Below are 17005 nucleotides of genomic sequence, written 5' to 3' on the forward strand. Positions count from 1 at the left end.
ACAAACCAAACACTATGAAGCCTAAAAATCCAACAAGCATCCTAGTTAGAAGACACCCATCTAGCATTGAGGACAAAACATAAACAATGTCTTTGGTGAAAAGGGTACAGCTTCTTGGAGTCATACTATTGAAGAGCTTTCCCAAATGTCCATCCCCAATATCTCCAAAAGGCCCCACATGTCAATACATAACTTCACCAGGAGTAGATTAGTGATATCTCAAAGTTGATAATCTAAGGAACGTGGAAAATGTTCTCTAATACTTCCAATCAGTGTTACTTGGGAGCGGGAGCGGGAGCGGGGAGCGGGAGCGGAAGCGGGAGCGGGAGCGACCATTTTCAGAAGCTCCCGGTTTGGGAGCGAATCCCGGAGCGATTTTTTAAAAATATATATATTTTTTATATTTTTTAATTTTTGATACATATATGTCAACAAAAACATGTAGAATGATGAAATAGACATAAAAAACATAAAAAAACATAAATTGATCATTGAACCATATCACATCAATCATCTAGAAATTATAATCGTCATCAACCTTAGTAAAATAATAAATTAAAATAACATTCAATTCAATAACATTTATCATCATTGATCACCAAAGTAACAAGTTGTACTTGTAAGCCAAGTTTAACCATTACAAGAAGTAATATCGAAGATATTTCTAAGTCCTAACTTCTAACTGTTAACATGATATGAAATGTTAAAAATTTATAAAATGAAACATGAATAATGAGATGAAATGAAACAACTTTAGTCTTTCACAAAGCATCATATTCATAATTCACAATCATTACCAATGAGTTATAATTGCCAAGGCCCAACTTCAAACTTCAAATTTTCATTGTCACAGTGATATAATGTTTACAAAAAATATCATAATGTCATAATGATATGAAAGAGTCAAGAGTCAAGAGTCAAGGACTCAAAACTCAACACTGAACAGTTATGAAAACTAAAGTGACAAGTCTAATAGAAACTAAAAAAGACAAGTAAACTGTAAATCTACAAGTGGCCCTTGCCACGAGAGTCTCCAGGAGTATAAGTAGGTCTTGGCGGTCTTCTAGGAGTCTCCCTCCCAGACCGACGACCAGAACTCGAGCCTCCACGCGAGGGTGTCGATGGAGGTGGCGACAGCAATGGAACAAGACTCGGGCCCCGAGAACTGCTACTGGATGGTGGAGGTGGAGGTGGCATGGCTGCTGCAGCTGCTTCAGCTTCATCCCGTACAAGCTCATCTTCTAGTTCTTCCATATGTACAATGCCATCCTCTAAATTGTCGTCCTCAGGGTGACTGTCCCAAATTTTATATGTGGGATCTTCATTGGCCCGATCACAGTAATGGCTCAACAACCTCAAATTGTAGTGCACATAAACCAAGCTTTCTGCTCGGTTTTCGTTGAGCCTGTTTCTTTTCACATTATGTATATAACTGTAGGTGCTCCAACACCTCTCTGCAGAAGAAGAATTTACAACCTGTGCAAGAACTTTCAATGCCAATTTTCGCAAAAGTCCGTCGCCGCCATATGTTTCCCACCATGTGAGAGAATCAAATTTATCTTTGTCGTCCATTGCATGGAAGTTACCATACAAACCACTGCCAGTGAAGTATCTGCCTATTTCAAGGCGCACAGCTGCACATTCCTCCCTGTCAGGCACCAACTTTTCTAATGCATCCAGATATCCTTTAGTTACCTCTCGATCTAAATGGGGTTTGGTCCTAACACCACCCCCTGCTGCAGGTTTGCCCAACCAAGAATCTGAGTAGTATTTTGGCGTAAGGATATACGCCAAGCAATGTAGTGGAAGGTTAAGCTTTTTCCACCGTTCACACACACAATCGTGAATCAGATTGTACAAGTCGGGATCTCTGTTATTAACAATGTCTTTTATTTCCCCCAACATGGTATCCATTTGCTCATACACCTCGCCAATCACCGGTTTGTCTGTATCTGCAAACCGAATCATGTTATAAATTGGCTTGGTGAAATCCAATACCTGTCTCACAGCTGTCCAAAACTGCCCATCAAGAGCGGCCTCCTCCACCGTATCAAAACCTGCAATGTCAGCTACATTTGTAGCCCTTTCCTTTAACACCTGCCAATTTGGACTTGATACCATGCTAGCTAAACCCTCTCTTACCTTCAAAAGGCGCCTGAAGGTGAGGTAATAGCTACCAAATCTAGTCCTCGCAATCTTCAGCAACTCCAATCTCGAGTGACTGCGGAAAAGGCCATGGGTATTGCTATGATTTGTAATAAATTTTATCATTTTTTTTCCTCTCTTGTACAAATCCCCAATCCATTGGTATTGTTCATTTTTGTTTTTGACAATATCATGCAACAGAAGGTTCAATGTGTGAACCAAACATCCAGACCAAAATATGTTCGGGTATCTATCCTCAATAATTGCTCCCGCTGCCTTACAATTAGGAGCATTATCAGTGATGACTTGGATGACATTGTATGGGCCAATACGCTCAATTGTTTCAAGCAATGCTTCTGCAATGTTGATAGCGGTCTTGAACTTGTCTGAGTAATCATGTGCAGCTAGAAAAATGGGACCACTTCGAGACACAGCAAGAACACTTATCAATGGCTTGCCTTTTACATTTGTCCATCCATCAGATACAATGGACACCCCATTGTCAGTCCAAGAACTTGTCATTTTATTCAAAGAATGTGATATTTTTGCTTTTTCATGATCAAGGCCAACTGTTCTTGCCTTGTCATACCCAGGGCTCTTGTATCCTTTAGGGGCATCATTTATGGCAGAAACCATTTCGTGCCAATAAGGTGAGCGTAGAACATTGAATGGTATCCCATTTGCATAGAGGAACCTGTAAATTTTTGAATCCACATCATTCCTACACCCCTCATCAAGGAAATCTGATATGCTTCTACGGCGTAAAGATGATGACCCTGAGCCTCCATGTCCATATCCACTGCCTTGGGAGGATGCTGAAGGAGTTCTTTGTGAGCTTGGTTCAAAGAAACCCCTTGATCTTTTTGCTTTGTATTGGGCGTCCTCCTCTTCCTTTATGTATTTGGCTCTATCAACTGTTGACACCCCGTTGCAAGTTCTGATTCCTATTTGTTTCTCTCCATCCCATGCCCTTTTCCCGCAAAGGTGTCTTCTCAAACGGGTGTATGAGCCTGTGAAATCAGTGTTGCAATGGGGGCAATGAAATTTAGTGGTTCCACCCCCTCTCCCTGTTTCAGGCCTCTGAACATATTTCCACAATGGAGTTTGGTCTTGTTTAGTTTTTTCACCCTCATGTTCACCCTCCACATCCTCCTCACTGGGGTTTTCACCTATTTGACTTCCTCCGGCTTCTTCATCCACCTCTTCAGGGTCAGGCCCCCTCCGTTTCCTACTCTCCACCACCATAATAACCAGAAAGGGGACCAGGAAGAGGAAAATGCCAATAAAAATGCTCAGGTCCATCGTGTTTGATGTTTGTAGGGTTTGAGTCTTGAATCTGCAAATTAATTTAGTTTATTGGGATTAATTCATTTAATTTATTAATTTAATTTAAATTAATGATCTTTAAACTCAAACAGGTAAATGAAACTAACCAAATTAACTACCTAACCAGCTAAACTAACTAAATGATTAAGTTACATACCTCTGCAAGCTTGCTCCTCGCTCCTTGGCACTTGCTCCTCGCTCCTCAGCTCTGGCTCCTTGCTCCTCAGCTCTTGCTCCAGCTCTCAATCTCTTGCTCAAGCTCTCAATCACTTGCTCAACAAAGTTGTAATGACAAGTTTTTGGCCCATTGGGCTTATAAAACAAAAAAAATTAGCTAAATTTTTTTAATTTTTCGGGTCCGGCGGAATTTTTTTCCGCCGAACCGCTCCCGGCCGGTTAAAAATCGCTCCCGGAGCGTTTTTTAATGCCCGGGAGCGATTAGGGAGCGATCGGGGAGCGATCGCTCCCGGGCATTAAAAAACGCTCCGGGAGCTCGGGAGCGATCGCTCCCTGAAACGCTCCCTATCAGAGCAGGGAGCGTAAATTTTTTTAAGGGAGCGCGCTCCCGAAAATCGCTCCCGTCCGGGAGCGATTTTGGGAGCGCGCTCCCGACCCGCTCCCGAGCCGCTCCCGCCCGGAGCGCGCTTCGGGAGCGGGTTCGAAGGGGGGGGGGGCGCTCCCCCGCAACACTGCTTCCAATCCTTGGTACTAAAGTACCAAATATAGGTCCAGAAGAAGACATCTTCCATGCTTACCCTACAGTATGGAATATGTCACCCTCTGCAATACACTAGCCTTGATCAATCCATGTTAGTTTTTGGTATGTTCTATGCTTAAGAGCAATTTACTTCAATTTCCTTATTAGCCCAATATCAATTTCGAGATTAGCAATCACATTAACATTGATAGTAAATGCAGATAGAACATAAACAATAAGAAGAAGACAAACCAAGGCAAGAGGACACATTATTTGGTGGATGCCACGGAAAAACCCCAATGAGGGTAAAACCCTTTGATAAAATCTTCTTATTATTCTTCAAGAGTTCAGCACAGAGAGAGTACAATATACAAAATTCACTTGCCCAAAAACAGTCAAATTTGTCTAGTCAAACTGCAGTCAACCAAATGCCCTAACCAAAACGTCAACATTGGTCAAGTCAGCAGAATTACTCCTCCAAATCAGCTCGGTCAAACCCAACCAGCGATATTCCCACAAAAATCGCAGTCAAACAAACTCAAATACTGCCCAGTCAATCTTGGTCAATGCAGAAATCAGAAAACCCAATCAAACTCACACATGTGGAGGAGAAGAACGCTACCTTGAAATTCGTACGACCCAATATGATGAGGAGAGAGAAGGATATGTGTGAGATGATGAATGTCCAAATGAGGTAGATGCTCCTTCTATTTATATGCAACGTTGAGGGTGAAGAGACATGACTTTTGGGCTTCTGAGCCTACATTAGATTGTTGGCCAACCTTGACAATTTGTCCATAGAAGAAATAAATTCATAATTCCATTTATACGTGTCAGAAGGAGATGATCTTTAGATCAATCCTACACCTCTCAGAAAGACGAATCCAACAAAAATATCATCTCCATCATATGAGTTGTCCAAGGGGGAGTTTGGCTCTAGTTGCCAAATTTAACACTCTCTCTCAACTAGGGAGAACTCCACCTGCCAAAACATCTGACAATCTGACCATCCCTGTCATCCCTGATCTACTCTACTCTACTCTGTTGAACCATTAAGAAATAATGAAGAAGAAATGATCGGGAGTGTATCATACCACTCTCCACTGACCTATAGTCAGTCCCCATTGATCCCAGATCAATATCAAACATCCTGTCATAGGGAGTACGGTAGTACACAATACGTTAATCGGTAGTACCATGGTCCCTATCCTCATTTCCCTATTCATTGGCCAGATAAGAGGTACTTCCCATGAGTCTCGGACTGCATGGATAGGATGTATCAGCAAGAGAAGGTGAACCACTCATCCTATGCATATATCAACCATCATGGGGTATCACAGGGGAAGGTGAACCACTCAACCTGTACACAAGGCACCACTAGGGGAAGGTGAACCACTCACCATATGGTCACTCATCGCTCCAAGAAGTACCCCAAGCCACCCCAAAGCTCCCAGAGCTCAATATCCAACTCAAACGGGACCCTCATAAGAGGGTCCTCCACGACTCCAAATCATTCACGGAAGGTTAAGAATTTGACCTTCTCGACAGGTTTCGTCAAAATATTTGTGACCTGATCATCAATCCCAATGTGATGGAGCCTTATTGCTCCCCGTTGTACCATATCTCGGATGAAGTGGCAGTCATGAAACACGGGATTCTCATAGACACAAATCCCACTTTAGTTGTTGCAGAAGATCACGACGGTATCCAGCACATGTCCAAACAGCTCACTAAAGAGCTTCCTCAACCAAACAACTTCACAGGAGGCCATACAAGCAACAATATATTCGGCCTCGACGGTGCTCAACGCAACCAATTTCTATTTCTTGCTCATCCAAGATATCAAAGCAAAACCTAGTGAAAAGCAACATCGTGATGTGCTTTTACGATCCACCACACTACTAGCCCAGTCAGCGTCAGAGTAACCATGGAGCCTCACATTCCCGACAGTGTATCTCAGTCCATAGGTGATTGTGCCCCAAACATATCACAAAAGATTCTTAGCAACAATCCAATGTATGTGATGAGGCTCAACCATAAACTGACTCAATGTATTTACTGCAAAGCATATCTCTGGACAGGAGTTCACAAAGAACATCAGGGCCCCCACAAGTTGACGATATTGAGAAGGATTTCCCAAATTGGGCCCAGCAGCACTTTCACATAAATTTTTGAACTTAAGTTCCATCGCAGTAGTCACGGACTTGCAATCCACCATCCCAAATCTTTCAAGTAACTTCACAATGTATTTTCCTTGAGAAATAAAAATCTCACCTGGCTTTTGCCAGACCTCCAACCCTAGGAAATAATGCATCAGTCCTAGGTCTTTCATCTCAAACTCGGAAGCCAACTCCCTCTTGCATTGATGAATGAGAGGATTTGCATTTGTGAGAAAGAGATCGTCCACATAAAGTACCAAGATGAGAGGTTTATCATTCTCAACCTTAAAGTAAAGGTCCGGATCAGCTTTACTTCTCGTAAAACCCAGCTTCATTAGATAGTTGTAGATCCTCTCATACCAAACCCGAGGATGTTGCTTCAACCCATAGAGGGTTTTCTTAAACCTGCATACATGTGTCTTATGATCTTGAACTTCGAACCCCTCAAGTTGTTCTACATAGACTTCCTCCTTAATTGAACCATGCAAGAAGGCGGTTTTGACATCCATATGGTGTAGGTTCCATCCTTGCGAGACAAAAAGGGCTATAATTGAATGAATGGTGGTATATCGGGCAACTAGTGCAAATATCTCATCATATTCCACACCTTCCTTTTCAAAGAAGCCTCAAGCAACAAACTGCCCTTGAACTTTTTAGTACTTCCATCAGCTCCATGTTTGATCTTGTAGAGCCATTTTGATGTGACAACAGATTTGTCCTTAGGTCTAGGGACCACATCCCAAACATCATTCTACATAATCGACTCATACTCTTCGTTCGTAGCAACCTTCCATACTTGATGCTTCACAGCTTCTTCGAATGTGCAAGGCTTAGTTTGAAAAATGGTGCTCATGGCAGCTAAGTACCCTTGGTACCTACTTGGGTTTCTTACTTTCACGAAAATGTCCCCCTTGGAGCAATATGTCTCTCGCCATCTTCGAGAGTTTCCCTAAGCCATGAGGGTCTCCTTTCTTAGGAGGAGGGCTCATGAGGAGGTGGATCAATAGGGTCCACTGGTCCTTCAACATCGGGCATCGGCTCATCCTGCGGTTCTCCAAGTTTTCCTGCATCTACCTCTTTGTCCTTCCTTGGAATAGGAAGGTTACTAAGCTTCCCAAGGGCAACATCTTCATCAAAGGTGACATCATGACTTATCTCCACTTCCCTTTGACCAGGCACATAGATTCTTTATGCCTTAGAAGTTTCACTGTAGCCCACAAATGTTCCTTTCTTCCCAGATGCATCCAATTTGCTTCTCTTTTCTTCCGACACATGAAAATACATGGGGCTACCAAAAATTCTAAAGTGAGAAACATCAGGTTTCTTACCGGTGAAAACTTCTTAGGGAGTTTTGGAGTGCAAAGCTTGATGAGGGCATCTATTTTGAACATACACAGCAGTGTTGGCAGCTTCTGCCCATAGAAAGTTCAGAAGGCTTTGATCATGAAGCATGGCACGAGTGGCTTCTATAATAGAACCATTCTTCCTTTCAGCAACACCATTTTGCTCAAGATTATATGCAGTAGTAGTCTCTCTCTTAATGTCATCTTCTCTACAATAGTCATTGAATTCATTTGTTTCATACTCGGTTCCATTATTGGTCCTCAATATGTTGATCTTCTTCCCTGTTTGATTTTCCACCAAGGCTTTGAAAGAACAGAACCATGTGAACACTCCGTCCTCCTTCAAGAAATAAATCCAAGTTTTGCAAAAAAAAGTCATCCACAAAGATAGCATAATATAAATATCCTCCCAAAGATGTCATGGGCAACATACCAGATAGATCAAAACGAACCAATTGCAAAAATGTCGGTAGTCTTGCTATCACTTGAGGGGAATGGTCCCCTTGTATGTTTTCCTTCGGCACATCCCTAACAAACACCTTCATATTCTACTTTAAATTCGGGCATACCTGTCACCATCTTCGTTGCATCGACTAGAGCCTTATAATGTAGATGAGCAAACCTCTGGTGCCACAATTCGGATTGAAGAGATGTGTCATAGCTCCCAATGGGCTTCCTCCAACTTGATATAGGCTATCAACCCTGAATCCAAGAGTAAATGCTTCTTTGAAAATTTTTTTCCAAACACATCACTTTCCATCGATGAATGCCACCTTGAATCCTTTGTCTTCCATTGTCGAGATGGATACCAGGTTCTTCTTTAGATTGGGTACATAGAGTACTTCTTGTAGATGAATGGTGCTACCTTGATTTAATTGAAGAGTAATATTTCAAACTCTTTTCATGGGATAGGTGGCATTGTCTCCAAGAATGATTTCCAAATTTGTATCTTTTTCTATCAGATTTGAAAGAGCTTCCTTATACCCAGTAAAGTGCCTTGAGGCACCACTATCAATCAACCAATTTCCCAAGGTATGCGAAGGAGAGGCAGTAGAGAGGGAAGGTATAAGATAAAATTCTTTTTGCTTGTTATCTACAACATTAGATTCATCATACCTGGAGTTTCTTGATCTTTTGGGAGATCAACCATTTCCATGTTGAGTGGCGGGGGCATTCATTTTTCCTTTGTTGTTGAATCTGTCATTCTTTTGATTGTTGTTGCCCCTAAAATTGTTGTGGTAGTTGTTGTCATCATCCCGAGGTGTATCCCTTCTATTAGGACACTCCCTAGCATAGTGGCCAATCTTGTTACAAATGAAGCATCTTCCCTTTCTTCCATCTTTGAATCTCGGTCTTCCTTGACATTGCTTCCTAAAACCTGCATTGTTCTTCTTTTTAGCATGAGCGGAGAATGTAGTAGGATCATTCTTATTTGAAGGCATGTCTCTCTCCATCATCCTTATTTCTTCTTGAGTACATCTAGTCAATAATTCCTCAAAACCTAGAATCCTGTCATTGTTGAGGATAGTAGTGTTGAACACATGCCATTCACGATGTAGACCTCCAAGGGCAATGAGAGTGAAGTCCTTATCAACGATAACTTCTCCAATTGAAAGAAGATCATTTTTTATCTCGGTAATCCTCATGAAGTAGGATTGGATATCTTCAACTCTTCCCTTCTTTATGTCCTTCAACTTGTTTTAGAGAAACAGGACTTGGTTTGCATTGCTAACTTTGAACATGCCAACCAACCTATCATACATCTCCTTAGATGTGTTCAAATCTGAGATGTATGCAACCAAATGCTTGTTAATAGAATCCCTGATGATCTTCTTAGCTTTGACTTCACCTTTCTTGTACTTTGTCTTAGTAGCAACCAGTGCATTTTAAGGAGGTTTAGTAATCTTTCCCTGCACAGAGTCCATAACATCCTACTCTTCCAAAGTCAAATTAAGAGACATCTTCCATGCATGATAATCAGACTTATCATTGAGCCTGTCATCAGGTTTGAAGTAAGATGTAGAGGCCATTGAATCTTTTCCTTGTCCAACAAATCTCAGTGATTGCACTTTTTCACTCTTGCTTGGGGTTTGTCTTCACCTCAACTCTAATTCCATGTTACTTATTGGTATGTTCTATGCTTAAGAGAAATTTACTTCAATTTTGTTATTAGCCCAATCTCAATTTCTAGATTAGCAATCACATTAACATTGATAGTAAATGCAGATAGAACATAAACAATAAGCAGAAGACAAGCCAAGACAAGAGGACACAATATTTCGCGGATGCCAGGGAAAAACCCCAATGTGAGGAAAACCCTTTGATCAAATCTTCTTATCATTCTTCAAAAGTTCAGCGGAGAGAAAGTGTACAATATATAAAATTCACTTGCCCAAACACAGTCAAATCTGTCCATTCAAACTACAGTCAACCAGATGCCCTAACCAGAAAGTTAAGGCTGGTCAAATCAACAGAATTACTCCTCCAAATCAGCTCGGTCAAACCCAGTCAATTCGACCACCAAAAACTATCCAAATCAAGCTAAAACAGTCTTAAAGAAATCAGTCAAACTTGGTCAACACACAGTCAAACCTACGGTAAAACTTACTGCAGTCAACACTAGTCAAACAGCCCAGAAAATCTCGATTTTTGTGCCCAAATATGTGACCTTCCCAAACAAAGATATTCCCACAAAAATTGCAGTCAAACGAAGTCAAACACTGCCAGTCAATGCTGGTCAAAGTTGGTTGCAACTTGGTCAACGCTGAAATCAGAAAACCCAGTCAAACTTTCGCACGTGTGGAGGAGAAGAAGGCTGCCCTGAAATTCGTACGACCCAATCAAATGAGAGAGAGATATATGTGTGAGATGATGAATGTCCAAAAGAGGTAGATGCTCATATTTATATGCAACGTTGAGGGTGAAAAGACATGACTTTTGGGCCTCTGAGCCTACATTAGATTGTTGGCCGACCTTGACAATTTGTCCATAGAAGAAATAAATTTATAATTCCATTCATACATGTCAGAATGAGATGATCTTTAGATCAATCCTACACCTCTTGGAAAGAGGAATCCAACAAAAATATCATCTCCATTATATGAGTTTTCCAAGGTGGAGTTTGGCCCTAGCTGCCAAATTTAACAATCCAACTCCAAAATGACCTCCACGCCAATTCGCATCCCACTTGATTTTTAAAGAAGTTCCATCTAACCAAAGTCGCCACAAACATCCAAGCCTCCCCAATACTCCAACATATGAAAAAAACGAACACCTTGAAAAGTTATAGGCCATATTTGCCTTATTAATTAAGTTTTTACCTACCTTACTAGAAAAGTCATAAGATATAAAACATATCTAGAAAAACTGTGCAAACTATTTATATTTTTTACATATTTCTTTTTATATTATATCTAACAAAATTTACTTTAAAACTATCAAAGATTTATTATCTAAACATTGTTATATAGCCTTGAAGCCTTCTATAAAGTTAATATCATAATGTTATAGGTGAAAACAACAAAAGTTGAAAGTTTATAAACCTATCAAATCCTCCTAGAAAATCCATATACCTTGCTCACTAGAAAACTAAATGATAACTTCAGAATTATATCAATAAAAAGAAAGCAATTGCTCTTACCAATCACAAAAATTGTACAAAATAGTGATACACAATGCTGGTATTTTAGAATCCTTGCTGATTGGCACAAGATTGTTTATCAAAGAACAAATTATATTAATAATATCGACCCTGCCATGCACAAAACAAGGTATTAATAAAAGTAGGTATATGTAGTGCTATTAGATGTTCAATTACATATCAAATGACAAGATAATCCAATAAGAGAATCTAACCAAATCTAGTAAACTACAAAAAGCCTACTATATATCGATACCTCAACGTCTTTTCCATGCATCCATAAATTCGAGTCATTTCAACAACTGGGGAACCATCAAGCTCAAGTAGCTTCAACGTCAATGCCTACATTTTACAATAAATAATGAATGCACTCGCAAGATTACTATAAGAAAATTTAGCATATATCATGGCAATCATAAAAGAAAAGAAACAACTGAAAGAACCTCAAATTCAATATCATGTGTTAAATTATTTATGATGCGAAAAAAGCAAAGTCCTTTACCAAAAAAAAGGCCACTCTTAATCTAGAATTGTAATTGTCATCGTAAATTGTAAATGTGCTATATCTAGATTTATTATAATGTGTTCAAATATTTATGGTATAAGTAAAGGTCAATTCTTTGTCAAAAAAAATGGGAAAGGGCACTCTTAATGATCTAGAATTGTGCATGTCACCCAATTTCCCTATCAATCTCCAAATGTAGATGAAGAGGACGACCATGGCTATCCAAAGAAGCACTAAAGGGGAAGAACGCTTGATCGACACTACATGGGTGTGATTGGGTAATAACAGAGATACAGAAGTAGTGTGACAAGTGTGAAATCTTTTGGTCCACTCATGGGACAATTCAGTGATTTTACTTCATGAAGGGTGTCATCCAGATGCATGTGGAGTAGATACCAATGAAACTAAAGGTGGGATAGAAGAACCCATGAAATTCTGGTTGCATGGTATCTACAACTAATAAGGTATAAGATTGTAATTCCATTTCTAGCAAAGCACTAATAATTCATGAGACAATTACAATTCAACACGTCATTTTGATACAATTAACTATGGCCCTAGCATTTAATCACCATGTAATACCATCTTAAAATATCCTTCCCTGCATGGCTAAAAAAGACTATGATAGGAAGAAAAAATTCATTTCTCTCATGATGATAGTCATAAGCATAAAAAACAACTACAAAAGTCAGAGAAGCTATAATAGGCCATATATACACTCACAAATCCTTATTCCAGCTTTATTCAATTGTTACAATAATGGCTTATCTCGCATACACAAATAGTTGTTTTCATTCCATGATGTTTGCAGAATACCAGATTCACTTTCTTAAAGAAACTAATGGCAGCTACAATAAACATCCACCTAATAAATTTTAAAAAATAATCTCCCATAAGTCATAAGCCCTCAAATTTTCCCACGTTATCTTCCACTCTCATCTCCAATAAAGGGGAACCTACAACAACCAAAAAGAGAACTTGTCTAATCTGTTGGCAATCATCGACTTACTTCATGCTTCAAATTCCTCATCAGCCTTGTTAGAAAATAGAAAATTTAAATTTCGTATTACAACTTTAAAATCCTTGCATTAGAATGGAAAAAATTTTAAAAAAATAAATAAATAATGTTTAGAACCCTAAGACTAACCCCTAAATTAGAAATAAACAAAAAGAAAATATAAAATGCTATGTTGCATGAAACTTCTAAGAACCCGACGTTTTGGGCTGTACCCATACCTGAAACTCCGAAACTCGAAAGAAACTCGACCATCATGTAATCATCTATGAGAGTTAATATAGACTTTGTTTTCCTTCTAAATTGTCATCTATGGGTCTTATTCCATTTTTACTTGCAAGATAATGTGTTATTCACTTATTTATAACTTGACGTTTTCGCTGACATTTTTATTTTTAAGAGGTGATGTTTCTAAACGTACCCGTTTCGGAAACTTCAAAACATTTCGACGTTTCGTGCAACTTAGATAAAATGTCAAAGCCAATAAACTGAGTGAACAATCGTTTTGCAATCACAACCAACGCTAATCATTAAATCGACAAGGGTCCGAAAAAGGAAAAAAAAAACGTACAAATCAGGATAAATCAGTAAATATCAACAAAATTTAAAATTTAAAATTTAAAATTTAAAAAAAGAAAATTACAAAATCAAGATTTTTTGGGAAAATATCACGATTTTTTCAAAATGAAAAACTCGTCGATTTAATCATTTCAGGCAAAAAATCGCAATTTTCACAACACTAACCATTACTAACACTCAGAAATAGCATTTTAGGAGTGAATTGCCAACAAAAGTTTACATTTGATCACAACAACTTCTAACATCTTCTAAAAGATTCTAAAATATTATGAATCCATTTTTTACAATTAACAAAATTAGGTAAATAAGACCTTCATATCTATTTTATTGTCCCATCTTTTAATGAATGCTCTTTCAAAGGCCTCCCAAGATTTGATGCTTTAATGCTTTTTTCTAGAATACTCGTATACCAAACCTTCACATTGTTACCCAGGAACAAATCAAATAATCCCATCATTACATCTTCAGTTATATCTACCTTTCGATAAAAATCACATACTTCACTAAAAGAATCCAAATGCTCCCTAACTATGGTGGTACAATTTCCATACAATTATGATAAACATTTGTTGAATACCTCAGGCATCTTATTACTATGGTGGCATCATTTACGTACAATGTTGTTAACCATTAGTTAAATCCCTTAAGCATCTGATTAGGATATCCTTGTATTCTGGTCATATCAAGGGGTTTAAAGATATGCTCAATCCACGCTTGACAACCATTACCTTAGCAAGCTTGTCAAATATGGGATCACTGGAAGGAAAAATTCTTTTAGCCCTCCTTTGATATAACCCAGTAGGTTTGTATACTACAATGTGTAGATTCATACGTTGAGTCGCCATTGCCAGATGACCACACTAAAAGAGGCTTTCAAATATACTCATCAAAGAAAAGGTTGCAGCATAGACAATGGATTCTAATCAGGATTCAAATCTTCCCTGGCAAAGTCTCAAAAATGTTACAACAAAATCTAGCACCCTAGTGTAAAGTCTTGCTAGGGAACCTAGATCAAGTGGAACAATGGAAGTGTCACCATTGTCGACTCAATAACAACTCCCCTCGTTTGAGTGATGGACAAATTCTAACACAAGGGATGCTTCCCTAGTATATCTTAGCAATCAAATAATCCAATTTTCTTAACCTAAGAGCGCCCTAAGTGTTCGACAATGATTTCCACCCAAGGATTGTTAAAAAATGTAACTAGGTTTGGTCTTCATAATGACGTGTAATTGTGATTTTTGGTAATTGATGAAAAGAAGAAAAAATAATATTATTGTAATGCTTGTGTCATGGGTTTCATGAGCAAGGAATTTTATTTTTAGTATGACTCCCACTGTGAGTCCTTAGGATTGGTCATAAAGTCAAATTGAGTCAATGTCATGTATGAAGGAACCTTCTTGGGCACATTACATTTTATATGAGTCATTAGATAAGTATAATTGGCCCTCCAAGACCAAACAAAGTCTCCTCCTCAAGTCGGAGTCAAAAAGAAATAATATAAACCCTCCAAAGGACATGTCCAATCACATACACTCATGTCGGCTAATTACAGAGCCAAACAACTATAAATAGGCAGCTCGATCTAAGTTCAGAGCACACAATTTCAGTGATATAGTTTGGTCAAGATCTGAAGTGCGAGGGTCATCAAGAGAGTCGAATTACCAACGAGGAAGAAAAAAAGAGCAACAAGGTATTTTGTGCTAATTTGGGACTATTTTATGGGCCAAATTACCTCCACACACACACAAAATTGCAGACTTGTATATTGCAGCAGTGAAGGTCGAGGAAAGGTGAAGTCTATTGAAGCAGTAAAGGTCAAGAAGAGGAGAATTCTATTGCAACAGTGAAGGCCGAAGTCTGTTGCGGTAGTGGAAGCCAAGGAGAAGTGCAGTCCTCCTAGGGAGTTGAAGTGGAAGAAGGCCAAAGGTCTAAAGCAGAAGAAAGCCACAGTTGAAAATAAGTTGAGGAAGAAGGAGCAAAAGGTTGACTATCGTTGACTAAGGATCTTGTGTCTTGGCCTTGGAGTGGCAGATAGGTCAAGAGTCTTGGTCTTGGTATTTGTCAATTGGAATCTCTATAAGAAGAATTTGTTCGGGTTTTCCTCTCAAAGAGTGAGAGGTTTTGGCCCTGGCTGATAGCATTTATTTTGTGTCTCTTGTCTCTTTATGGTTTATGCATTGGTATTTGTTTGATGAAGAACACTAATAACCTAAGTAAAAGAAGATCCTAATCTAAAGAAGTAAAAAGCACTCATAAGCAGTTACTAATAGAAGAGAAATTGCTTCATCTCTATGCCCTAGATTTCTCAACAAGGATAAGAATAGGAAATTAAGATTTAGGGTTAATTAGAGAGTAATTTCAAAATTTGAGTTCAAAGTTTCCATTGTATCAATCTAAACGCTTAGGTCAACCAACAAAGGCTCCATATAGGTTCTCAAACATACATTATACTTGGCTTTCATAAACTAGCTCTTTAAATCAGAATTTGCAACAATACAATAGTTTATAATAGCAGCAAATTTAGCCCGAGAAAAGACAATAATAAAATGTAAAATGTGGGCCAAAATTATGAGTAAACAAGAAAGTAAATTACACCAATTTTCCATGTTTCAAAAGGTGCATAACAGCACATAAACCCAAGACATCAGGCTCAGCCTTAATTAATAGCTGGAAATTGCACATTAAATGTTATTTTTACTTATTCAATCAATTTCAAACCATTCCTAATAATATGACATCAATGTCAAAACCAATAAATGCTGAAAATATATGATTTTGCTATAAATAAACCCTAATTTACTTTAGACAAAAATAAATTCATTTTAGGGTTTTAAGGATAGTCACAATAGAGAGAACTAGTGCCTCATCAATCTAGGGAAATGGGGTCTAGCAAAATATTACTTACGGAAATTTAATATAGAAATAGGACTGAAAAGAGTTAGGGCAAGTTAACCAACTTACCCTAGGGTTTCAATCAAGGCTCTAAAATTTTCAAAGATAGATTAAAGGAAGGAGATAACATACTACTTCCTTAAAGTCTTGGAAGAAGGGTTAATTCAACAAAGAGGATGAAACAAATATCATGCTAGCATGCTTAATACATGAATGATCCATACAATAAAACATAAACCAAGACGAGAATTTAGCCTACTTGTTTCACCATGCATTCATTCAAGCTTCACCATAATCATCCATGAAAAGACATCAAATCAACATCAACATACTCCCAAAAAAGGTTGCGCAAATAGTGCTCCATAGAACATTAGAGAAAAGAATGTTAATCAAAGAGACGTGTGTCTCTCAAGTTGTGCAATAATGATATAAATCAAGTGCTTCCCTTATATATACTAGGGAAACGAAGTTCTTTAGTTCAATTAGGCTAAAAGCTCCTAAATATAAAAAAATCCATAATACAAGATAGATATCTCATTAAGTCGACCCCAAATATAGCCTTATGTGAAAATCTAACAAAATAACACACATGCAAGTATATAGGCCTCCTGAGGATGGTGTCATCCTCAAAAGACATGTCTCTCCAATAGAAGTTGCAAAGAATGGTCACCACATTCGCACGTGTCTTAAGTACTAGGAAG

The 17005-nt window shown here is 38.5% G+C and overlaps 1 protein-coding gene across 5 annotated transcripts in view; it reads right to left on the bottom strand.

Annotated features, from left to right (window-relative positions):
- LOC149180358 (nucleoporin (DUF3414)) overlaps positions 1 to 17005 on the bottom strand; it is a 426459-nt gene that overhangs the window by 268348 nt on the left and 141106 nt on the right. For all 5 annotated transcript variants that reach the window (XM_089416071.1, XM_089416072.1, XM_089416070.1 and 2 more), the window contains 2 exons: positions 11567 to 11652; positions 11311 to 11421 (listed from right to left, as the gene is read on the bottom strand). In XM_089416071.1, the coding sequence (XP_089272197.1) occupies positions 11311 to 11421; positions 11567 to 11652 (197 nt within the window). The remainder of the gene's footprint in view (positions 1 to 11310; positions 11422 to 11566; positions 11653 to 17005) is intronic.

Source organism: Pinus tabuliformis, chromosome 3_2 (assembly GCF_031772625.1).
Source record: "Pinus tabuliformis cultivar Carrire ecotype Pingquan chromosome 3_2, CPIR1, whole genome shotgun sequence".
In the NCBI taxonomy this organism is placed as follows: domain Eukaryota; kingdom Viridiplantae; phylum Streptophyta; class Pinopsida; order Pinales; family Pinaceae; genus Pinus; species Pinus tabuliformis.